Genomic DNA, 26,040 nt, shown 5'->3' on the forward strand with positions numbered 1-26,040 from the left:
GGGGGGGAAGGGGCAAGGCAAAGGGATTCTAATTTCAGAAACAAATAAAAAAATGCAAAGCCAACTAGATTGATCACAGTCACCAAAAAAAGAAGCTGCTCTCCAAGAAGGACAGGATAAGGGCCTCTGTTGTTAGAGGATCAGACCACTTGTGCCATTTACTTATACAAGCTGCATAAGACTGACAAACAGTAGACTGGACTCCTGAACGATCAAAAGAACTACGGACATGGATATAGTGAAGAGCAAAACAAAACATAAACATATCATCATCTCTTGCAGGTAGTGACAAAATTTTGAGTTGATAGAGATGAACAAGCAGAAGAGAATTTCTTTTCCACTGTAGATCATACTCACCAATTATCATCTGGCAGAAGAGAAACAGTACAGAGAAGAGGAGAAATTTAAGGAGGGAAACAGGTTCTAGTCAGTAGATTTTGACAAAAGACTGAAACAGTTATACACTCATGATTATGGATTGGCTGAATCTGAAGGAGAAAAATCCGTAGTAGAAGCAAATAAGGTATCCTGAGAATTTCTTGATTCTGCGTGAAACACAAAACCTTAATGTGAGCATCTGCCATACAGCTGGTGCTTTAAAACAGACGTAGGTAAAATCAGAGTGGACATAAAACTGGCTCACATTTTCTGAAACCAAATCCAACTCAGATTACTGGCAAATAATGCAGACACCACACATATCCCAGTAACACGAATATCAGTGTTTCAAAACCACCCTCCAGAATGTGTTCACACCAAAAAAACCCTACATGTAAATGTAACTAATGCTAGGAAGACCTATTACACTACGTAATATGGTCCAGTGCAGAAATCTACGCACAAATGGCATACACACCAATAATCACCTACTTAGGAAAAACCACATCTAGGGATCATATTCCTACCCTTCTTGTAATGAGGTGGGTATGAGCCACTGCACAAGATGGAGAGATTGTTAATGTATTTTGGAACCTGAAAACCAGAACGAAGCACCTCAGATTTACTAGAACACATAAAACTGAAAACACAGACTAGGCAAATACTTCTGCCTTACAGCTCGTTCCCTTGATGATATTAATATCACACAATACAAAAAAAGACCTTTAGAAATACTGAAGTACGTGACATATTAATACAAAACAATCAAAGTTTGTGATTTTTTTAAAAATTAAAGGACAGTTCGTAATACACAACCTTCACAATTTAGCTTTTTTAACAGTTATGCGGTTGAAGCTTGTAAAGACATTCACAACATGATTTTTTGGAATTTGGTGTTTAATGATTCTGTTAAATACAGGAAAAAAAACACCCTAGTTTACTGAAGAGCAGTTCATTCGTGTCACCTAGCGTTGTACTGGATGCGACTGCCAGATGGCTCCACAGCCAGCTGGAATGGGCGAGCAGTCCCAGCAGGCTAGCCTGCAAAGCTGCCTGGCATCTCTTCTGTGAAGCCCAGAGCCGGGTGCCTGGAGCACTGTTGTAAAAAAACCCCACAAAACCCCAACCTTCTCTTCAACCAAATTAATATGTGAAGTCTCCTATGCCAGCATCCATTAGATATAGAGTACAAGATAAACACACGCATAAAATGTTCATCTGAATTATCTCACAGTACAAGGAAAAGTGTAAAAGAAATTATAGCATAGTTTGACCCTTGGTATTATTTTTTTATATTTTATTCACCCCTGATCTAGTACTTTGTAATCTGAATTTAGCTTAGGCCTTCTTTGTATAGTTACCATCACTGTAAAAAAACCTTCCCTATTTCCAAGAAGGTTTTGCTAGGTACTAGGATAAATGCAGCTGCAGACCTAGCCAAGTAATTAAGAAAACCTGGTTCCGGATCCAGTAAATGCAACCTCCATTTCTACATTTCTTGTTTTAACACCATGTAAAGATTTTTTTTTAAAGAACTGAATAAAGTGTGTGTTTAAAGTACGGGAAAAATTCTGCTGAGGATTTTAATTAAAAAACTATAGCCCTCCATGACTAGAAAGCCCCCCTGACGTGAGTTAGAGGACAGTTAAAAAAAGGAAAATTTACATCTAAAATCTGGAAAAATCTAGGGTTACCACACTTTATGAGCCATGTCTAATTTGTATGTGGCACATCTGGTATAATAGATATGATATACAAGCAGGTAAATATTTGAAGTAAGAAGTGTTGTCCAGTGTTAAAATAAACACCTCAGCACTTCAGATTTTTTCCTCAGTGGGAGAGGAAGCAGGGAAGGAAGGGTACTTCTCTGCTTATCTACTGTTACACTCTACCACTTATGAATTATCACTCACTCACCGAGATTTTTGGTTTCAAATCCAAGTAGAAAGCATTCCATTTTACTTGGTTCATGTTCACAATACTTCACTGCTTAACTTGGCAAAACATCAAAATAGAACATTTTCACCCTTCTTAACCTCTCCTGTTGGCACACCAGTTTATTAAGCTAATGCCTCATACCAAATTACCATTTTTCCCCTAAACCAATATAATTCTGTTGTCATGAACACCCTGTATTACAGCTTCAGCCAACTGGAAAATATTCATTCATTCTTTACAGGTAAAGGGCTACAGTTTCTGTCCGGTTGTTCCCCAAGTTACTAGTGAAATATAATTTGTCAGTGACTAAATATTATCTCTTCTGATGACCACTGAATGCTGAAACCTCCAAATAGTACATTAGATGAAAAACAAGTTATCAGGTAGAATCCTAATGTTCCAATTATCTGCACTCCCAAAAACGTCTACCATACTTTCTATGTTCATGCCATGTTGAAATATAAACCAGAAGAGTCTGGAACGGTACCATACCTTCTGCAAGGAGCTAATGATGACCAGCAGACATTCTCCCAGACTGAATTGTGTTAGAGCCAACAGGACCTGCTTATTGATCGACCTGGACTTCATAAAAAAGAAATCTTCAATTTTACAAAAAAAAAAGACAATTATGTCTATCTCCTCTTGCCTACTCCTATTTCTGCATAAAACACTAGGGAAAAAAAACATTTGCTATTTCTGCAACCCATAGCTGAAAACAGTTCAATTTTAAGAGTTCATTCTTCCCTTTTGGTTTTACCTTTTTTGAACTATTTATGTTGTTAGTTAAAGAGAAGGTGGAATTGTGCTGAATTTCATACTTGATACTACTGTTTAGTCATACTGTGAAAACAATCAGAAGTTTGAATCCATTCTCTAGCGTAAAAAATGTCTTAACTGGTTTTAGGAAGAACAAGCAGATGAAAAATAACAGAGAAGATAGAGAAGGCAGTATGCAAATTCCTGATGACACACATCAGAAATGTGTAATTTACACATTTCAAGTCAGCTGACACTTACAGAAAAAGGGAAGGGGAGATTTAGAATATTACTCATTCTTTTTAAAGTATTTAATCACTACAACTTACTCTTTCCAAACCGTGTTCAGAACTGCAGGATTTAAAGCAGACCAATGAAGAGTTTTAAGACAACAAAATATAGGAAAAGCTAAATTCAATACAGTTTATCAAAACAAGGTTTTTTCCCAGCGTATACCAGGTCAAGATCTGAGTTCCTAACTGAAATAAGATTGATTTCTCCTAATTTTTTTTTTAAACTTATCAGCCAGCAACTATCAGAATTATTTTAACATGAAATTACATTTAAAAAAAAAGAAAGACACAAGTTCTGCCATTTCTGGTTTTAATAATTGGTACTAATTAATTAAACCATAGTAACAATAAGTTATATCTTGTCCATCTCAAACATGAAATCGAACCAAAACCTAAAAAATAAGGAAATAAAAATTACTGATAACAGCAAAATACTGTAAATGTGCAAGGAAACTACTGGGAATTGAAATAAACAAAATATAAGCAGAAATTTTTTTATTGTCCCCAAAAGATAAGCATGAATTTGCAATCCTTGTCTATAACAGAGATTAAGAAATAGAATAAATTTGCCTAGAAGATTTTAATATGTTTTGTATACCTAAAGTTATAACTGCTTAGATAGATTACTAGATCAAATTAAGACCATTTTATAATACCATTTACGGTGCTGTGAAGGCCACGTTTGGCTGTTAAGCAAAACAATTCCTCATCTTGCTTCATCAGAAGGGTTAAAAAACCCCTCAGGAACATGGCATGCAGTGAAATACCTATGACAATATGTTCTGTAATCAGTTTCTAGCTCTGTGGCTACAGCACATGGCTCTGTGGAAATCTGAGTTAATCAAACAAACTTCAATTCCTAGGGACAAGATTAGCACAGTCAGTTAAACCCACTGCAAAGGTGATATTCTGTGCCTGAATGTAGTTTTCTAGGCTGAATGTTTCCATACAGCAGGCATTTCAACTGGCTACGTCAAGAATCTTTAATCGCCATTACTTCTTAAAAGCAAGAAGACTCTTGGGATAAGGATTCTTTCCTACTTGAGGCTTTACAGCACGCTGGTACTATGGCGTACAAGGGCATCTTCCATCTGTTTTGTCAGCATTCTGATGGAGAAAACATGCCCCACAAGAAGAAATCTGCACTTAGTTCCAAAGAAAACCATGTACATGTAACAACTGAATGGTAGCAGAATGCTGATGCTAAGATAGAAACAAAATGACAAGCAAATAAGCTGGGGTCACAGTGCTCTACTGACTTTCCAACACCTTCCCATTAAAAATTCTGCGGTGCCTGGCTACCACAAGAAATATCCAAGCCACTCACAGCAGCTTTTCAAAAACCTTGGCAGAAGGTGATTATTTCACTTTTCTTTTTTTCAAACAGACGGATAAATTGTGATGGAAAATATTAAACATTCCACAAGCATCGATCCTTGCTAACCTGACATGGTCTACTAACTGAAAATTATTCTCTATCACATGAATTCTACATGACATCAACTACCACACAAGATTTTAAATGTGCATTAAAGCAGGTGGCCACCAGCAATTTTTTTTCTAGGTCACATCTGGTACCATACTCCATATAAAGTATAGACGTTATCTTTTGTTAATAAATCAAGACTTGAGTGAGAACTCTTTATCTAATTTCCAGTCTTGAAACTTAAAAGCTGTAAAATAATATTCTTTCTTTTCTTCTGCATCTGTGGACAGTATTTTAAACTATTTTCTTCTTTCAGGGAAGCCTGACAGATGGCCTATTGAGATCATATAAGCATTCTTCTGTATTACTTCATAAATGTATGATCTTGATAAAACTTGTTTCAGAAGCCAGTAGCGCAAACAGAGCTTACTGGAGGGAAAAGGTGAAAAAAACCTAAGAAAATAGAGAGAAAAATTTTTCTTTCTGCTAGGGCTGGGATGAGCGTCTCTATTCAACAAGGAAAGAAAATGGTTTTTGGTACAAGATCAGTACTTCAGAGAGTTATATCCAATGCCAGTAATAAACAGTTCTAAAGTGGCTTGTAAGCCTGTTTGATACCCCCGACACTTGCATTTACACCAGTATATTAAACAACTATTTGTGCTGAGGGCATCAAGTCCTGGTTTACTCCAGTGAAGAGTGAAATATTATTTTTAGCCACTAAAGCACTATCTGCATGTTATTCCTTCAGCGTTCATAAATCTCGGTTTCACTGCAACAGTCATATTGTGCAATACACATCCTTAAAAGGAAGCTGGTTCTGTAGCAACTAGTTTGCAAGACCAAATTAGTTTCTCCTTTAGACATATGAGAAAATAAAGTCTTATGTTTAAACAAAGAAACTGACTATATGGGTGAAATATTTTAGCTGGAAGATGATGCAGCAGTATAAAAATACGTTGTTCTCTTTCACTAAGCCCACAGCCCAGCTAAGTCTACCAATAAGTTTTAGGGGCTTAGAAACAGGTGAATGAAATTCCATTTTGCAACTTTAACTGCCTATCCAAGGATTTGAATAAAGATAGTAAATTAATGGATGGAAGGCATTACAGCCAGGTGGAATGAATTCTGAAGCTTTTCTACTGTCATGTAACACGCACTTTAATGAATTACACGATATCCAAAAAGTACAACATAATATGTTGTAAGCCGCATTTTTAAAAGCATGAAATATAAGCAATTTGTGGGATTCTGATTAGGTATCCAAAAATTATTATGATGGTAGGAAAGACTGAAAGGATGACTAAAAATAAACAAGCAAAGCAGGACATCATAATTTGCAGATTCAGTTATGACTGTAAGCAAAATTATTATTTAGCCTCAACAAAATAAAGCACTCCGCTTTCCTCATACTCCCCAATTTTCAAACGAAAAAACTTAGAAATGGAACCACCACATGCTTAAGTGGAGTTACTACCAGCCTTTATGACTTCAGAAGAAATCAAACCCAAACACTATGTAAATTATCTTTCAGCAGACAATTGGCCATTTGAACAAGGGAGTATTGGGCTTTTGATCAGTAATTGGTTTGCTAAGCACTCTGACAACGTGCAGATTTTTCCCCAATTAATACTGCAATCTTCTTACATCCCACTTATTTTACCTTAAGCTTCATATATTTGCTAAAGAAATATTCAGTAAATACAGATAAGATTTATTTCCCTTGAATGCCGTATCTTTATTTCCTCCTCTTTCCTATGTCTCAGTCTCCATCTCCCTACTTTTTTTTTCTCCTATTGTTTTCTCTTCAGTATGCCTCTTCACCTTCCTCTGTGAATGGACAGACTGATGATCCATTCAAACACAGATCAAATGCAAAATGTCTGTACGACAGTTTATAGTTGTATTCCACAACTGCTTAATGTAATATGCCATAAAAGCTTTGTGTGTGCAAAGAATCCTTTAAAATACTTTTGGGTTTTTTCTGTAAGGCAATATCATCAGTAAAAATAGTGTCAGTTCAGGTTTACAAAAAACATTTGGAAGTTCATCCACATTTAACAGTTAAGCAACAAGAACAATGCCAGTAAATTCTTTTGAAAGCAACATGAGGTACAGCATTTTATAGCAAACCTGGGGATAACAAAACCACAGTGGGGGAACCTCGCTTTTTTTTTACACACCATTCTACAGGCCATGACATTTTAGGCTAAATGATATGAGGTGTGATAAATGCAAGCCTTCGTTTGAATACAAACAGATTCTTAAAATATTTTAACTAGGAGTATAATTGAAAATAAATTAGGCCAGTGGGATTTAGCTGAAGAATTCAGATTCTGTGGGATTTTCTTAGTTTACTGTGTAAGGTAGAAATCACACAAGCTTTGAAAGCTTTTGGCCCTGGAAACAATTAGGGAATTATTCTGAAATTAAATCACTATCTTCTGACTGGCAGCATAAGAACAAACAAAAGTCAGTTTATTTATTCTTAACAACACCAGAAGAGGTGCTGTCTAAACTTCCCTAAACAGCTATGCTCTAAGTTTTTTAGCTCCTACCTTAGGTCCCATACTGTTGTAAATCCAACCTCTTTTTCTTCTTGTTTTCTAACAAGGGCAAAGAGATGGAGATGTGCAAAATGGAAACTGAAAGCCACGATCTAACTTCGAGTTTCTAAGAAATCTGATTACGCTCTTCTCCCTGTGTAGTCAGAATGAGAAACTGGCATCTCCAGAGAATAACTCGGACTCTGTGTGACCGCACTTAGTTGTAGTTCAGCATTCAGATCTTTATTGTAGTTACAAATAAAAGTAAAGTCAAAACCTAGCATACAGCATGTTTGTCTCCATGGCTGACAACAGTGGTTCTTCCTATCAGCTTCCTAAAACGATCAGACAAAAATTACTCTGTAGATGTAATTCCAAGGCTGAGGTAGGCCCTACACATCACTTAAACCAAGTGTAATGGCCAGAGGAGTTGCCAAAGCAACACATACTGGACTCCACTTCTCCAGAATTCCCATTTTCTGAAAAAATAGGGAGTCTGTTTGGAACTTGCATGTGCTGAATGTCTCCAGCACATCTCCTTCAAAGGTCAAGTGTAGGAAACATGCATTGCCCAGCCAAGTGGATTCTTTACTAGTTCCTAAACTGGGGCTTCCTCAGCCACACATAATGTGGGCAACCTGTTAAACAAACACATTATCAAGTCACTTAGATACCTAACTGCCATTCTGGTTTATTTGAACGCCACATCTTCAATTTATTCTTTTACTAGTCTGATGATTATAACAATTACAATAAAAAGGTATGGGGGAGAAATGCAGATCCATGACTTGTCCGAGCCCCGAGCTACTCAACGAGGTTAATTAGGGAGGCGGGGAGGTTGTTTCATCTGACCACATTATCAACGTATCTAGTCTTGCTATGCCTTACCCTCCCCTTTTTAAGTCAATGGGTCATGTCCTACACTGATTTATGCCTGTCTTTGAGTTTTTTAACTTATTTCTATAAGCACATGACTTCATTAGAGGCTATATTCTGATCTGAGCTCGGACCGGTGGCAATAAGGTGGCAGGTTTCCCCCAGCGTACCGAAAGCTATTTGATGAACACAAGGATAGCCCTACCTGATACGTGTTCACATTGACACTGCAGAACTGACACTGTTACACTTAACAATATGCTGTGAAACGATGACTGAAAAAGCATGAAAATCTTTTTCTCAATGAGGTACAAACATTAATTCATACAGTGCTTCTGGGTAGTTTAATCTTTTTACTAAATTTTTTAATTTTTAATTTCTTTTTACTAAATAAAAGTTAAAATTCAAAGGCAGAATTGACAGTCACAGAGTTAGCAAATGAATAGCAATAATATACATGTAATATGTTGTAACTAATATTATAAATATATATAAAATATATTATATATTATGATATATTGTATTCTATTACATATATTATATACTTTTTCAAGTTAATCCTCTTCTTCAAAAAAATGTGATGATTTGTAACTTTAGCATTCAATTTTTTCATCTTAATATGAAAAGTCTGTTTTAAAATGTGTGCATGAAAACAGCACCGTGTAAAACACAACAGTAAAATGTTATTGAAACCCTTCCATTTCCATTCTTTAGCTCTCATTTTAACTGTGCAGTCTTACGGGGTTTCCTCTCACATTTAACGAATGATGAGTGCTCCAAGGCTACATGTGTATTCATACGACAATGCGAATTGTTCAGGAACTTCCAGCAGCAGGGTAATACAATATACTATAAGAGTTCAACGTGGGTTAATTGCTCTGCAAAACGGGTATCTTTTTTTATGACTCAATCCCCTTTGGGAATGCCAAACCTCCCCCTGCACTGACAGAAACCGTGCAAGCGGGGGGCCCACTTCATTAAAAGGAAAAAAATCTACTAATTTTACATAACAAAAAAATAAAGAGGAACATATTTTGCCTTCAATTCCATGAAAAATCAGACACACAAGGTGCGTGACAGGAAAATAGGGACCTAATTGTTTAGCGCCCTCAAGAACTGTTCACAACAGGTGGAAAGAAAGGCACGGAAAATTGACACAAAGGAGATGACAAATCCTAATACAGAAATCTTTCAGCAAGCATGTAATGAAAAATGGTATTGCAGAGAAGAGTCTGGGAATGGCACAGAACCAAATCAGTGCCAAAAACTTCCGAATTCCTCCCTTTCTACAGGCGAGGAAGGGAACAGACTCTTGGCTCTATTACAAAAATTCCTGCATGATCTTTTGTTATCAGGCTGAAGGACAGCTTTCTCTTACACCGGATGATGCAAAACACTACCAATAAGTAAATGGAAGAATAAAAGTATGAAATATTATACTTTATATAAATTAGCAAAAATTACAGTTTAAATTAATTTGATTTAAGGAAAACAAACATATTCTGTTATTTGAGCTAATCTTTACCACCAAAGGAAGACACAAAATATTGAATATAAAAAAAACCTTGAGGAAAACAAGCATGGAAGCAGCTATTCCAATGCACTAACTTTCTTCTTTTGAGAATAAAACGTCCTTCAACCCTATAAATAAAAAAAATGGAAGTTTAGAAGTTAATGACTCCAATAAAGTAAAGAACAAAAGGAAGATGGTACTATATCAAGGCTAAGTTAAACAAGAGGGATGTAGATTAAAAGCATAGAACACCTTAAAGGGCAGGTCTATCGCCACTAGTATCTAACTTTAGTTTTTAGGCTAGACATTCATCAAGCAAAGCATTTCTATCCCACAGTACAGTTTAACAGACAAACAAAACCAAGGTATCTAAGCTTTTAAAAGTAATATGAACTATTGTGAGAGCTCTCTGCACAAAGAAGTACTTGTTATCCAAACTGGTAAAATATTTTTGGTTATGTATCTGTAGAAAAGGTTATGTATAAAAAGCGTACACCATTTAAATGCAACTGACTGATTTATCAGCACACATTTTTTAAACATCCAACAGCAATGCCTGCTTCCTGAGAGAAAGGCATCCCTCCTGCCCACCATGGTATTTTCCAGCTCTCCAACACGCATTCTTGAGGGAGAAAGGTGCAGGGGGTTAATTTTTACAAACTGTTAATGCTGGTGATAAAACATTTATTTATAGCAGACTATTAACATACTAGGATAGTCTCACCATGCTAAAAGACAAAGATTACTCTTTGAAGACTTTGTACTCCAACAACCCATACATCTTCAAGAGAGGAAGCCACAAGGCCAGTGACGCAGCTTGCAGTTGGTTTTGACTATTACAGCAAAACGGCTTCCTCCACCCACCTGAGCCTAGATTATGAGACATGGCTAGCTAAAGCAATATTAAAAGTAGTAAACAATTTTCATAGCTTTTAAGAAAACGGTCGATCAAGTTGAGCCAATAGTTGTAAGAAGAATAATTCTGGCTTGTAGTTACAGTCCTAGTGGAATTCTGAGGCAAGTATCTGAGAGGGGGGGCTTTAAACAGGTACGCCTGATGATGGAATGAAAACAAGCACTGTAACCGTATGGCATATTTTGCAAAGGCTATGTTAATGCCAAGTTTCTATCTTCAAACCACATTTCAACCCACTCCCCACAACTTATCTGATTTTAATTTGTTTTTTAAAAAAATATGCTTTAAACAGCGAATAAGGGAGATCACCGAGGTGCATGGAATGACTAAACACGAGACCGCTGTGTTTACATAGAGTAAAACATCACAAGGATTTGGGAAAAAAAAATAAAAAAATCACTAAGCACAAAATGCAGTTTGTCAATCTCGACTTGTTTGCTTGTGCCTCTGAAGTGCCATTCCAATCTCCTTTGACTATACGCTACTCTTACTTTTCACTAACTCATAGCTGCATTAGCAGTACGCATATTTGAATACAACCAAAACAAGAGTTTTAAAACAAAGTAAGTCCTAATGCTCATTTTCCAAAATTAAAGCTGTAGTACAATTTTTAAAATTCAACAATATGAATCTAGAAAAGCATAAAGACAAACTAAAAGGGCACCAAGAATGTGAAGGATTTTCTTTTTCAAAGCTTTTAACTGTTTGGAAATTGTTTATTCTAAGCTGACATTTTATTTAAATATCCCATTCAGCAATTATGAAAGCAACTTCATCCCACATTTCATTTCCAGTAAAATTCACCATTTTTGTGTCAAACTCTTCCTAAGAATGGCACTTTGTGCGTCTTAAATATTGGGGAAAAGGGATCCACAATGGCATTTCATGTAGAATATATCACATGCTGGCTTAATCACGTATAAATCAAATCTTCTGCCAACTAAAACATTAAAACAGGATATAAGGTGCCAGTAAAGAATAAAACTGAAATGTATACCTAATTAATTTATTTTTTAATGAAATGCTTGTGAAACCATTCCAGCCAATTGGAGTGTGCTAGAAATATTTCTTTATCAATCTCAAGTCTTGTGAGTCTAATAAGTATGTCTCTACAACGTAACACTTGTATCAGTATACCAGATGCATCCTCAAAAATAGTGGTTTCATCTTAAACCATGCAATCCCAGGCATGCTCTGAGGAGAGGAGACAGAGAAAGCGGAACTGCTTCCGGCAAGGTTAACCTGTTCAGGGGACATTAGGATAAATATCTTTGAAGACAAGGTTTCTGAAATGAAACTTAGAGAAAGAATTTCCTTTTAGAGAAAAAACAAGGGAGCTTCTAATCTTTGGTAAGGAGTTTAAATTTTAGTTTAAGAAATAAAAATGGAAATGCTTTTAAAAATAGTCTCAAATGATTCAAATAAAGCTTTTAATATGAAATCATAAAAGCAATATCGATCATTTAAAACTATATGACATTTAAACAAATCTTTATTTTACAATTAGACTAATGCCATTTAATTTTAGATACCTACAGGTGAATTCACACTTCGTTTGTTACCTTAGATCTCATAAATGTATGCCAGTGATAATACAGTGTGTATGTTAATATGCAAACCGCCAAGACATGCCATCTGGAGAGCTAATGAACAATCAAGGGATCCCAAATTAAACTACAGAATTTTCCCTTAGAATCTTTAGGACAACACTGTCAAGTTCAATCTATTCACTTAGCCTCCAGAATCAATTTTTCAAACTTTATGACAGGTCTAATAGCTTCCACCTGTTTCTCTTGCTTGACTTTTGACTGGCACGTTACCAGCCAGGGTGGAAATGCAGACAAAGACCCCTATTAGGCTCCGGCTGTTTCTCTACTGTGAGGTCACTCAGCCATTAAATTAGTTCCAGCCCACTTTCTCCTTCCACGTCTTAATTTTTGGGGGTATGAAGGTTTGGGGAAGTGGAAAGGAAGAGAGACAGAAGTTTGACATTCAGTTGGTGGGAAAGGTATAAGAAAATCTAAAGTCATGAAAATTAAATGCTAAATTTATTTATAGTTTATTAACTAAATAATTTACTAACTGAATTTACTACTAATCACACTAAGTTCTTGAGGTATCTGTATCATATTTTCAATCGTCACAAACTTGGTAAAATTTGAGAGACCTAAGAGAGTCTATCATGTATCGTGTTTATTGCAATATATGATTACATAAACATGGTACCGCAGTTTTTTTCTGGGAATCACAAATGATCAATAGGTACCTATTTTTTGTTCAAGCGAAGAAACTGTTTTTTCCTGAGATATGTTTTCCTGTCATTCAGAATTGGCAATTAGAAAAAAGTGACATACACATATCCTAGCAAATTCATATTGGTTGCAAATCACATAGACTACATTATTCTATTATCCATGACAACAAAGTATTTACAATAACATCAACCATAATACTTAAGACAAAGATTTTAACTTATTAAAACAATGGTCTTTCTGTAAGATAAATTTAATTGTTGAAATTATAATCTGACTAGGATCATCTTCCCAGTATAAACTACTTAGAGCCAGGACTTCTAGTTTACATCTTACATGACAACTGACTACTTGAGCTGCATCATGATGGGGAAAATCTTGAAGGCCTACATCTGTAAAAAGCAACCTGAGTGCTGACCACTCTGCTGGTACAGCACTTTAAAGATAAGAAAGCAAAGGTTCCACAGTCATTGAGAAACCACGACCACTTCTCTTAGCTCCCTTGCCTTTCTTGGTAACATAATCGCATATAAATTGGCCAGACTTGATTCTATTTAGCTTGTGGTATCTAAATAAATTCACAAAACTCTGATTTATATACTGCATCTCACCGAGATGTGTGACCAATGTTACTGAGAACCACCACCAAAAACAACTGTCAGAGAAGAAAGCTCTTGCCCTATTAAATTATCACTTTGTCGGTTTCTTCACAGTACTTCTGCTTTCAATCCAATGGGCTGAACATGCTGTGAATGCTAAAAATTAAGAAGCAAATGCTACACGTGCTTCTATAAAATAACTCCTTTCTTTGTGGCCTTTTATTGAACTAGCATATCTATGTCCAAAAGCCATTGCAAAATCAGTTGCAGGACGAGGATGTAGATCTGGGGGAAGGGGAGTAGCAACATTAGATAGCAACATTTTTTTAATGTGTGTGCACATGAGTACGTATGCACACATAGGTAACAGTTTGGAATTAAAAGAAATTCGTATTTGATTCCAACTGTCTCTAAATTGCAATATTTTAGCACAAATTATCATTTGTAAATTCTACCACAGTGTTGACTGTAAGACTACAAACTGCTTTACTTTAATACTGTTATAATGCATCCTCATTCACAGATTTTGTGTGCGTATATTCTCAAACAAATCACCTTTATCACTTGCAAGAAGGCATATTCTGTAACTTATATCGGTCTCACAATTTTGGCTCTCTAGCTGAGAACTAAAGTTACTATTGCTGGTTAACTAATCAGTTACAATAACATTCAAGATGATTTAACTGATGATGTTGATTAAAAAAAAAATCCAAAACAAAATTCCTGAGGTTATTTTCAACAGTAAAATTCATCTGCAATTTCTGCAGATAAATTAACACTGATACTCAAAAGTAGCTGTCAAGAAAAGTTATAGCTGCAGGTAGAAACACACATAGACAAATCTGTCCTGAAGAGCAACAACTTCCCAAAGACAGTTTTTTCCATCAGACTATTTCATGAAACATAACAGTATAGTCTTTGTACATAGACTCCAACCTAAGATTTAGTAACTGTGATTTCATATCGCTTAATCCCATTCAAAACTCAAATGAACTACCTTCTCAAAGGTATCCCACAACTCATTCACAAGGGTCATCTATGGGATGATGAAAGAATGTCTAGCATAACACCAATCAATGTTTAAAAAAACCCCAAAACAAACCACTAAAGAGCATTTTAGTGAAATATTCAGTAAAAACAATGAGAGAAAACAGTAATATTAAAATTAAGGCCCCAATCTACTTGGTATCACTTTTGTCAAATAACTAGCTTAGAAGATAACTCGTACTAGAAAATGCATATAACCTCCTAAATATGCATATTTAATACCTTAAACTTTCCTACAGTGATGTTCATGCTTTGCAAGTGGAATAATGATTAAACTCCACTGCCAAGTAAAAAGTTGCCTCACTCAGATTTTCTCCACCCTTTATGGCTTAGTATTTTATACCTTATCAATTACTATTCTGTGAACACAAAGATCTCTATTTTGTGTCCTATCTAGAAGATAATCAGCTTTTTTTTTTTTACTTTGGCTAGCTTGTATGCAACAAATAAACCAAAGAGAAAAAAGTTTATTTCTGAACATTGTGTGTTACTTTAATTGTGAATTCCAGATCAGAAAGCTTATTTGGTATGGTCTAGATCACTATCTTACCCATCTAGAAGATTCATTGTTGTTGTGGTAACTTCAGTAAAAAGAAGAATCTTTCCAAGCTTCTTTGTGTGAAGATTCTGTTGATATGTCTTCAGGTTGAAATGTTCTGATGAGAAGCTTCCCATCTCAGTGATGACTGGCATGAGAGATGGAGTTATCTCCATTTTTGATTCACAGGATGAAACAAATTTAAGAGACACGTTGCTGGATGCTCTTAATCCTTCAGCACCTACATTTCCCTCGAGCCATTTCAGAAAAGCAAGATGGATTTCCTGTGGACGAGGGAAATAAAATAAGGCATAGAAATATGGACCACCACATGTGAAGACATACAAACATTCTTCCAAGAACATTTTTATTCAAGCTACCATCTTCTACTTCAAAATAGGAAAACTAACTCAATTTCCCCTTCAAAGATCAACTTCTGCTGCTTGTTCTAGTCCAGCCTGGCCTGACTACTTGGTACTCTCTTTCTAGACTTGAGACTATGCTCCTTTGTAGATTAATTAGGCTTAGGGTTTGTAGTCGTGGAGTGCACACATTCGTCTGTATTATGCAGGTTTTTCAACATGCTAAGTTTCTTTGCTGGAAGGCCTTTAGTTCATCACTAAGACTCGATTTGAAGAATAAAGCAGCAGCTAAGAAAAACATTTACTGATTTCTCAGCAGAATAACTGCTAAAAGGGCTCATACCTTCAGCTAATGGAAGCTTCACTACTATTACCTTAAATATAGACAAAAGTGGCTGTTAATTAGCTAGCTAAAAGACAAGCATGTAACTCAAGAATGCATGCAACTAAGAAAATTCTACTACCAGGGTATGAAATGCAGTTGTATGTATGCTCTGTTGTCCTTGTCCCAGCCAATGGCACAGCTAGTGCACATTTCTGTGCAAAAGATTTTAAACGTGAAATATACATGTATGTACATATATAATTTTATATATCTACACACCAAAACTTTGATTTTTCTCTCCTTTATTTTAGGTTATTTAGAAACACTTTTTTTTGAATGTGAAATGAAGAGATGAATTACTGGGATTATTACCTGTCTGGTGACACCCTGAAACAACTGTTACACATTCATAGAACTCTTTCTGGAGATATCTAATTCTATTCTGAGAGATTTGATATGAAACGTTTGCCGTGTCTTTAGAAACAGTAAGTTAACAGCCCACGAACACAGATGCTGGGACTTCTTTTTGCTAAGTGTGTAGCTTAGATTTCGAAGAGCTCTCCTAGAGACAAAGTGGTCTTTTATATGATCTATGAAACCACAAAAACTGTGTATTCTATTCTACTGAAAATAATGTACTAGTGATTCTTGCCCTCAAATTTTTAAGAGGAAGACATTTGACTTTTAAATAAAAAACTTCGAACCAAATAGATGCCTCTCCTTCCCATTACTGCCATATCTGGGAACCAGAATATGAGTGTTTCCTACGCGAGTGCTGAAGACAGGACTAAGCTCTCTTGCCCTTGAACAAGACGTCCCCAAGCTCCAGCCCAACTCTTTTAAACCCACAAACTGCAATTAAGAGCAAACTTCCTATAAATAGTTATCTATCCAAGGAATTACTCCAATTTTCAAAATCCCATTGTTATATCTTAAGAAGGAATGAGAAAAGCGGTCCTGTTCCTAACACCTTTCCATAGATTTTCCATCCTCAGAAACTACACATTCTCAAGTTTCACACGGACACTGCTTCTTGTGTGACATTCTTTGTATGCTGAATGTCAGCAGACTTACTGGTTTGCAGCCCTGTAGTATGGGTAGCAGAGCGTAAGACGAAAAAAGGAGTAGCCTCTTTCCAAATGCAACCAGGCACTAGCTTCTAAGCCCCAGGACGATCTAAGGGTGGTGACTCAGTAATTAAATTTTAGTTACAGAGAAATGACTTCTCATTTCTTGGTTTTCTAAAGCTCCATCTGAACTCTTTCCATCTAACTTCTTGGATAAAATATGCTTTAAATATTTTCTTCCTTTTTTTTTCCCATATGCATCGTAAGTGATGATGTGGCATTAAAGGTTTTATGAGCATTTCTTTGACTTGATCTGCATGAAGCGCTTGTATCTTCACTTAGTGTAAAATCATAGCTTTGACAGACTGCTGCTGAATTCTTTACACACTATCCTACTTGTTTTACACATACACACAGAGTAACTTATTAGCTGTAACTGATATTTAGAAAAATTATAGCTTTCATTCTTCTGAGGGAGTATATGGAAACTGTGCTTAATCAGAAAGTGCATTTTCGTACTGCTTTCCAAACACAGAAATTCACTTAGCATAATTGAGCGTGCAAGTCCTAGACACAAAAACATAATTTTAACTCACATAAGGACAGGTTTACAGACTTACAGAGACAGACATTAAGTTAAAAAATAAAGGTGCTTGAAGTATTATTACATTCTAAACAAACAATGAAAGTGCTCAATACTATGCATCAGAAAGTCTGGTGTACTTTTGCCACAGCATACTTTCTGAAAAGACTGAAATAGCATATATTTATGTGTGATGCTACATTATTACAAATATGCCACACAATTCCTACCATTTATCCTCTTCAGTATATTCTTTCAGGTGATTTTTTTCCCCCCATAGTTTTTAGGTTTACTTCTTGATTTAATTTTCTTGTTTCTAACGCATACTGAACCATTTAAGAATTGTTACATGTGTATAAATATGAAGCTAATTTTTCCCATAATGTACACAGTTATTGAGCTGATCAAAAATATAAACATGAGTAACACATAATGAAGAACAGCATTTGATTTTTAAAAATTCCTAAAAAATGTTTTTACATTTGTAACAAAGCAAAGTTTCAAGTGCTGTCGAAGTACACACTAGAAAAATTAATTTTCACTGTAAGAACCTCTTTCACACAAAGTTGCAGAAACACGGATGCTGAACCAATGCATTTTGGTCCCCACAATTATACTGGCACACAGAGAAGTACATTTTAATATAATGAAATAAACATATTGGGTCTGGCTGAGATGGAGTTAATTTTCCCCACAGCAGCCCTCATAGTGTTGTGCTTCGTATTGGTAGCTAGAAAGGTGTTGGTAACACACCAGTGCTTTGGCTACTGCTGAGCAGTGCTTGCACAGCATCAAGGCTGTCTCTCCAACATTCCCCCCTCACCAGTAGGCTGAGGGTGGGCAAGATCTTGGGAGGGGACATAGCCAGGACAGCTGACCCAAACTGACCAAAGGGATATTCCATACCATATGACATCTGCTCAGCAATAAAAGCTAAGAGAAAGGAGAAGGGGGGGGCATCCGTTGTTATGACATTTGTCCTCCGGAGCAACCGCTATGCATACTGAAGCCCTACTTCCCAGCAAGCGGCTGGACATTGCCTGCTGAAGGGAAGTAGAGAATAAATCTTTTGTTTTCCTTTGCTTCTGCGCACGGCCTTTGCTTTATTAAACTGCCTTTATCTTGACCCACGAGGTTTTTTCCATCTTATTTTCTCCCCGCCCCATATCCTGCTGGGGAGGGGAGTGATAGAGCGGCTTGGTGGGCACCTGACGTCCAGCCAAGGTCAACCCACCACACATATACAAGAAGTCAGGGTTCACTTCTGCTTCAACTCCATTTGAAAGGAATATAATCACGTCAGAACCTAAACTGTGTGATTTGTTGCTAAGTTCAGGATTCAGCTTTGAATTCAAAACCTATCCCCAGCTGTGTCTGCCGTTCTGCAGCAACCTCTGGTGGCCATTTAAATTAAAAGTGTTGGTTCAGGAACTGTCTGGCCTTCCACACCTCTGGGACCAGATCAGGTGTGTCAAGCAAGGCACCCACACAAGGTAAGGGAATACGCAAACTCCTGGCCACTGCTTACCCTGACCATTATCAAAATCCTAAAATGTGCAGGAACAAGCTTTAAATGAGTATGCAACCAAAAAAGCTGTAGATGTTACATATTCAGGCACCAACAACAATATCTGCAGCTACTTACATATACAATCATACTAAAATCTGTATTACGTACATTATCAGTAACATACTTTGTAAATATATTAACTACACTTGTTTTAGGGTGGCACAACTATATTCTGAAATTTTTATTCATCATTACTGCATCAGTTTTGGATAGGAGAACTGAAGTCAAGCCAAATTTAATTTCCTATAAAACTGTTCATTTTTCAAATCACATTTTATATGTACATTCTCTAAAGCAAAGATATTGCCTTCTTTCTTAAAGAAAAAATGAAATTTGACATGTCAACCAAAAATCTTGGCAACAAAAGAGCTAACCAGCTTTTCACAGTTAAAATAATCAACTACAAATTTAATATTTATAATGAGAAAATTTTTCTACCCATATTTTAAATGCTAAAAGCACAATATATTTTCAATGCATTGTAAAAAACCAAACTACCAAAAGCAGAAAAGCACTATACCAACAGGAACTCCCCACCACTTCTCACCAACAAATTCTCCCCCAGCACTTCTCACTAACAAATTCTCCCCCAGCACTCCAAAGCACAACTTAAATCCTCCTGGACAGAAGCATGGAGAGATATGAAATTTCAAAGTGGTGACAGCCTCACTGATCTGGTACCCAGGGACAAAGAGATCAACCAGCAGAATTTTGACTGTCAGACTGAAAGTGTCACTAAACGAAGAGTTGTTCTGAGTGGGTAGGGAGATATAGTGGATGTTAATTCATAAAATTCATAGAAACAGAGAGTTAAGCTACTGCATACTACATACCCTCAGCTCCTCCACTGATCAGCACAAATGTTTATTAGGGGTCACTGTATCAAGGATTGGAGGTCTGACATTGCAAGTTGTTGAACTAAAGTTTAAATGGTAATTGTAATGTAAAGAAGGAAGAGTAAAAGCTGTATTTTGGTTATGGTTTAACATCTGCTTTCTATGATTTTAAGAGTTTGGTCAGGTGTGTGAAGAAACTGCTACATAACAGAAGTTTTCTTTTGCTGTTTAAAACTCTTATTTTTGTAATAATTTTGCTTTTTTCTAACGCTTACTTAGCAGTTGAGATTTATCCTTTTTGTTCAAAGAGGGAGACAGAAGAGACAAAAACCAGCTGCATATGGACCCTTCTCTGTTGTAGTATAAAATAACAGAAAATTACAGCTCCTGATGGAGAAGATTTTATTTGCACCTGGGCTCTATCAACCAATGAGACTTGCACACATAAACTTTCAGTTATAATGGTTCAAAATAATCCCAAATCCAAGACTTTATTCTTACAGTCTATTTATATATATTGAATTTTGATGTATTTCCTTATTTTTATATGTATGTTCATATACACACTCAAATATATGCAAGTATCTCTCTCACTGGGCATATTTGGGAGCTGCTCTTTTCTACCAAACTCTGTGATGACAAATCTTAAACTGTATCAGTGGAATTCTTTGTTAAGAAAAAATTCAGTCACAGCCTAAATTAATTTGGTTTCTATTAAAAACATGGAGGCAAAACTAAATGAAAACTAAAAATATAATGCCATAAACCAAACAAACATTATACATAAGTCAGCTCTCTCCTTTCTTGGGAGGAAAAAGGAGACAATTTTAACTACCGATGCTCTAACCGATGACTCAATATTGTTACTATAGTATAATACTGTCTTTTAGCTGTTGCTTGTTGAGTGAGTAAGGCCAAGTATTTACCTTCTGGATACATAGCTAGAATACGATTTAACAATTTTTCTCCTTCCTTTGTGTAAAATGTAATCATTTCCAATGAACTACCTCTATTTTTGCTTCACTGCACTTTAAAAAAAAGTTTGCAGTTGATGTATTGATTCATATATTATCAGTTGACGTACTGATTAAATCACATACGCATGTATGTTTATTAACTGCAAACAAGTGAAGATTACACAGGCATAAAGCACCAATCTTTTAGAGGAACACATGAATACTCCATTTGGAGCATAACCACATTTATAGACATCACACCTTCAATATGGCTAACCTGCTTTTTTTTCTAAATTGGCTGTTTTCAAATGAGTATTATTTGGTTCAGGTATGATCTTAAATGTATATATTTCATATGAATTCTATAATAGCATTGATGGAAAAGAACACATTTTAATAAAGAGTACACAGCATTTGGAATCTAATTTCAACTTTAGAATATAAAAATGCACACATGCATATACATATGCACACAAAATATATCCTCCTTGTATTACACAGCTTTGCTTAACAGCGCTACAAGTTTAAAGGTGTTAAATTAGCCACTGGAGAGCTTCCATAGCATCTCTTGAATCCAATAGAAACAAACTGAAGTCCAACGTGGTAGTAAGCGGTAGGCTGGCGCCAGTAAAAAACACATCTACAGTGGCAACTCCAGCCCCGAATGCTAGTGACTTAGGAGGCCAGCAGCAGGAAAAGTCAGCTATTAGCACAAGAGGGCAAGGTTTTGGCAGACATTTCTGACTAATGAGGCACACAAAATGCTTTTCTGATGCTGCCTGTGTTTTTACTTCCTGTAATAATGTCATACTTTGAGATCTGAAGCAGATGACGGTTTCACAACACAACCATAGCCCCATTTTAAAATCATGTTCATACTCAGTCAATATAGAAAAATGCTAAAAATAAATAAATATTAAAATGGCACCAAAAAAAGCTTACTGTAAATATATAGAAGATACAGAAAAAATGTGAAGTTATATACTACCCTTATTGCTTTCAAACCCTAGTATGTATATATTACCTTTTACTGAGGCTTTGTAAAACAATTTATAAATACTAAGTTTAGTATCACAACCATTCGTGAAAAGGTATTATTTTCTTTTACAAGGGGGGAAAACCCAGTACAGTGTCTTTCTCTTTAGGAAAAGACTGAAGAAAGGAGGGAAAAAAAACCCAAAAACTTGATAGATCAGATGAGGAAAGAAGATAATCTCTTGGCGATCACAGCCTCGACAGAGGAACTGGAAGAGGATGAAGAATAGGCCTGCTGTAACCTCTTCCACAGAAACACTCACAAAGATGGGAGAAAGGTTGCTCTTCCCTCCCAAGAAAAAACAATACCGGGAATTAAGTTGTAGTGGCCATCTTCTACTAGTTCAGCAGGACTTAGTAAAGCTGTAGAAAGCAGATGTATTATTTGTTTGTTTATCAAAGCCAGTGTCTCTAACAAGACAATCAGATTAAGAGATTTCATTAGACAGTCATAATCATTATTTCAATACTGTTCAGATGTCGCTAATATGTAGTAACATTACCAAACTACACATCAACGCCTGGAGTCCTGAATAGTCGCCCTTTTAGACTTAAGTAAGTGTAAGCTTGAAGATGGATTTTGTAACAACTGAAACAAAAAGAATAAACAGAACTGTAAAACACAAAGGCTACTTACAACACATTCAAAATCTGATTTGAGATACCTAAAGTACTCAAATGAATTCACTTTCAGAAAGCATATATAAAACTTTTCTCTTAACTGCTTATAATTAATTTCAAAGTTCAGTCCTTGTTGAAGGAAATAGATAAAAGTTGAGCAAGCTACATCGCCAGTGGGGCTGTGGAGGGAAACTGATTTTAATCTATCTTCAGATTACTTATAATATTTTCCTGTTTTGCATATTTTATTAATAGGAAGGCATATTTTAGCTGAGGTCACTCCTCTAGGCTAAGTCAGGGGAGAATCTGTGCATCTATCTTACTCTATTCAGCACGCAGAGGGCCATAATTGTCATGATTCTGTTTTAGTTCATAGTATAAAAATCTTAGGAAGGAGAGAAATCCCCAGTTCTCCACTTCCTCCTTTCCCCATCCCCCAAAGAACTTCATAAAGATTTTTTTGTAGTACAACTGAGGTGCATTCTCATTTCATGTTCTCATGAACTTTTGTAGTTACTTCGCTGATAGTTGCTGTGCATTCTCAGGATACTACATAACTAGGAAATCTGTTTCAGTTTATTAATAATATTTTTATATTTCCTAAACCTAGACACAGTGCAAAACATGAGTTGATTGCGTAAAATATGGAAGGGCATTTAGAAAGATGGCAGGGTTTCGTAACTTTTTTAATTCACAACCAACTGGGTTTTTAGGAGTCTCTAATGGTTTGGGTAGTTACTTTAGTCTGTGATATACTTTCTCAAGAGAGGCAGCAAAAGCTAATTATTTCTGAAAGATCATTCCAGAGACCAAGTTCCTTATTATTGTCTCCACACTTCAGTGTGTTTTTAAAAACAAGTATTACATTACATGAAGTTACACAGTGCATCGTCTCAGCAGTATGGGGAGTAGAAACAGCAAGATGGACCCACTTCTGTATGTGACTAACTGATCTGTGGAATACCTAGTCCAAAAAAGGGAAAGATTTTTAACAAAGTGTTGCAAGGTATCCTTATCCTTTTTATTGCAGTTACATTTCTTTGAACATGAAGCATCTTAGATTTCAACCCATTCCCAGTCTACATGTCCAGCAACTGCCTATAAATCTGTGCCTAAATTTGAGTCCAAAATTAAATTTAGCTTTAAAAAGCACTGTATGTAGGCAGAAAATTAATTTATCCAATGTGCAGCAGTCCATTCTAAAAACAGGCTGCAGGGCCCAGGTCAGAATTCACCGACTAATGAAAAAATATATCAGATGTTATCTTATGTAGAGAAACGAATGCTGTCAATAAGCTTAAAAATAAGATAAGAAGAAATCAACTAGCAATGAAAAGGAAAAATGGTCTTCATGTCAAGTTTTTTGTATCGGTATCTCTCTGTTGTTTTTAGCACAGTGTTCTGCTTAGGTATTAGGTTGTTAGAAGGCACATGCTACCACTCAGTCATGCAAAACAAATACAGGAAATGAGGCAACACATTTTTTCTTTATTGTTATATGCCAAAAAAGTATCAAAAATTCTTAAAAGGATGGAATAAAAATAATAATAATAAAAAAGAGTGAATGTGTACTGCTCTAAGCAGAACACATTTGTTTTGACTTCTCAATTTTGATAAAGTACTACCATTTACAGTCCCTGACTATGTAACAGCCTTCACAGCCGCAGGACAAGACTAGCTACAGAAGGCCCCACTGCACTGTCCTCAACGCAAACCAGAGCTGAGCAGAGGAACAAGGAGGACAGCAGAGCAACGCTGTAAGGTGCATCCTCGCTTTTGCTTTTCTTACTCAGCTGCAACAGAACAGTCTGGAAGCAATCTTCCCAGCAGCTGCTCTCATCAACAAACTGTTTATTGTAAGAAAGTGGCTGGGTCAAAGGCTAAACGTCATCCAGAACTGAAAGCGTATCTTTAAAAAAACCTGAAGCCATCCATGCATATGAAAAAAGCACATTACATATGAAAGAGAACCATATTCCATTCTGAAAGGCCAAAAGTCTACTTAAACAAAAACTCCTTAATTTGCTGAAGCAGTATTTTATAACTCTGCACTAATTTACTGCGGCTTGTGCTGATTTTGAGACCTGTGCAAGGTTTCTAATGAAAACAGAAGTTACTTAAAATTCAATCTGTTTTATTGTAAAAAAAAAAAAATCCAGACTTGTATTAAAAAATATTCTAAAATATTTTATTAACATTTATTAACACTGAATAAGTTAGCTCCATATTCACATACAACAACAATAAAATGAGTACTCCCCTAATACATTACAAATGCACCATCAACGTGTTACACAAGTTGAAAAAACAGGTTTAGGCTCAGTATCAGTTTTACCAAAAAAAAAAATTTCAGGTTTTATGATGCAGGTAGCAGAGCAAGATGATGTACTAAATGCATATGTATTAAATCCATCGCAAGCACTTGCCAAGTCAGTTTCAAACCTTATTTGAAAACTTTTGAATGCAATAGCCCGTATTCAGATGTCAAAACCTCTTCCAGAATTCCCAGCTCTGTCAAGAATCACTAAAGGATTGAATTTAACCAGGTTTTAAGCCAAGCATACTTCAAAAAAAATTGTAATCGCATGTTACCATATAACTACATTTAAGCACACACACAAAAAGGAACAAAGAATGTATGCATCAACACCCCCCCCATATTTAGCATAATTTAGTAACATCCACAATAAAATTGTAGTTTAAACTAAAGGACACTAAAAATTACAGGACGAAATCTCATTTAGTAGTTTGTAGCTCTTAATCTCAGAAATTAAATAGTATATGACCACCTATGCAAGGTAAACTGGTATCATAACATAGCACAGTAATTGGCGTACGTTTGCTGCAACAGACTAAAGCTGACTTTGAGGGTAAAGGATCAGTAAGAATAATGTCTACCTTTGACATAACATCGCTACATAACACTTCACAAAAACGAGCGCTGCAATGAAAGGGCTGATAAATCAGAGAACTAGTAGGTGTTGATTTATCCTACCAGAAAAAGGCGTGATAAATTACGGTTTGACCATTTAATTCTTCATGACACCTACTTTGTAACAAAACTGTTGTTATTTTTTGAAGAAAAGTGTATGGTAAATTGAGCATATGTGCAACTATGCTAAAAATAAGTATAGAGAAACCAGGCAGAAGGGAAAAGACATTCCACTTTTGTACTAAAACCTCAACATTATGCATATTAAAGTGGGTTTAAAAAAAAAAAAACAACAAACCAAAAAAACCCCAACAAAAACTAAAGTCACGTTTAGAAGAATAAATTCAGATATAAATCTAACCCTAAATGCTGTATACGTTTATTTTAAGTTGCTCTCAAAAGTATTCTGTATTGACTAGAAAAAAAAAAATACAGAAGAATTTTGTTCTCAGCTAATAGGGCAATAAATTAGATGCAATATATTCAGCTGGTAAAACTGGCTCTGTTAAACAGCTATCACATAATAGTATTTTTATTTGGTACCAAAACTTTTTTTTTTTTTTTTCAAACTGAGGATAAAATTGCTTGTTGAAAATCTTGGAATTAGTAGTAGAATGAGTTAAGTAAATAAAACCTAAGAAAATATTTTCTCTTAGCACTGATAATACACAGTTC

General features: G+C 35.7%; 1 protein-coding gene across 3 annotated transcripts in view; it reads right to left on the bottom strand.

Moving 5' to 3' along the window:
- The window catches only part of HLCS (holocarboxylase synthetase), a 129,962-nt gene that overhangs the window by 68,137 nt on the left and 35,785 nt on the right, over positions 1–26,040 (bottom strand). For all 3 annotated transcript variants that reach the window (XR_012996625.1, XM_076353832.1, XM_076353845.1), the window contains one exon: positions 15,091–15,362. Coding sequence is in view for 2 of the 3 variants with exons in the window: in XM_076353832.1 (XP_076209947.1) it covers positions 15,091–15,362 (272 nt within the window). In the remaining variant the exon portion in view is untranslated. The remainder of the gene's footprint in view (positions 1–15,090; positions 15,363–26,040) is intronic.

The sequence above is a fragment of the Aptenodytes patagonicus genome, chromosome 1, assembly GCF_965638725.1.
Source record: "Aptenodytes patagonicus chromosome 1, bAptPat1.pri.cur, whole genome shotgun sequence".
Lineage (NCBI taxonomy): Eukaryota > Metazoa > Chordata > Aves > Sphenisciformes > Spheniscidae > Aptenodytes > Aptenodytes patagonicus.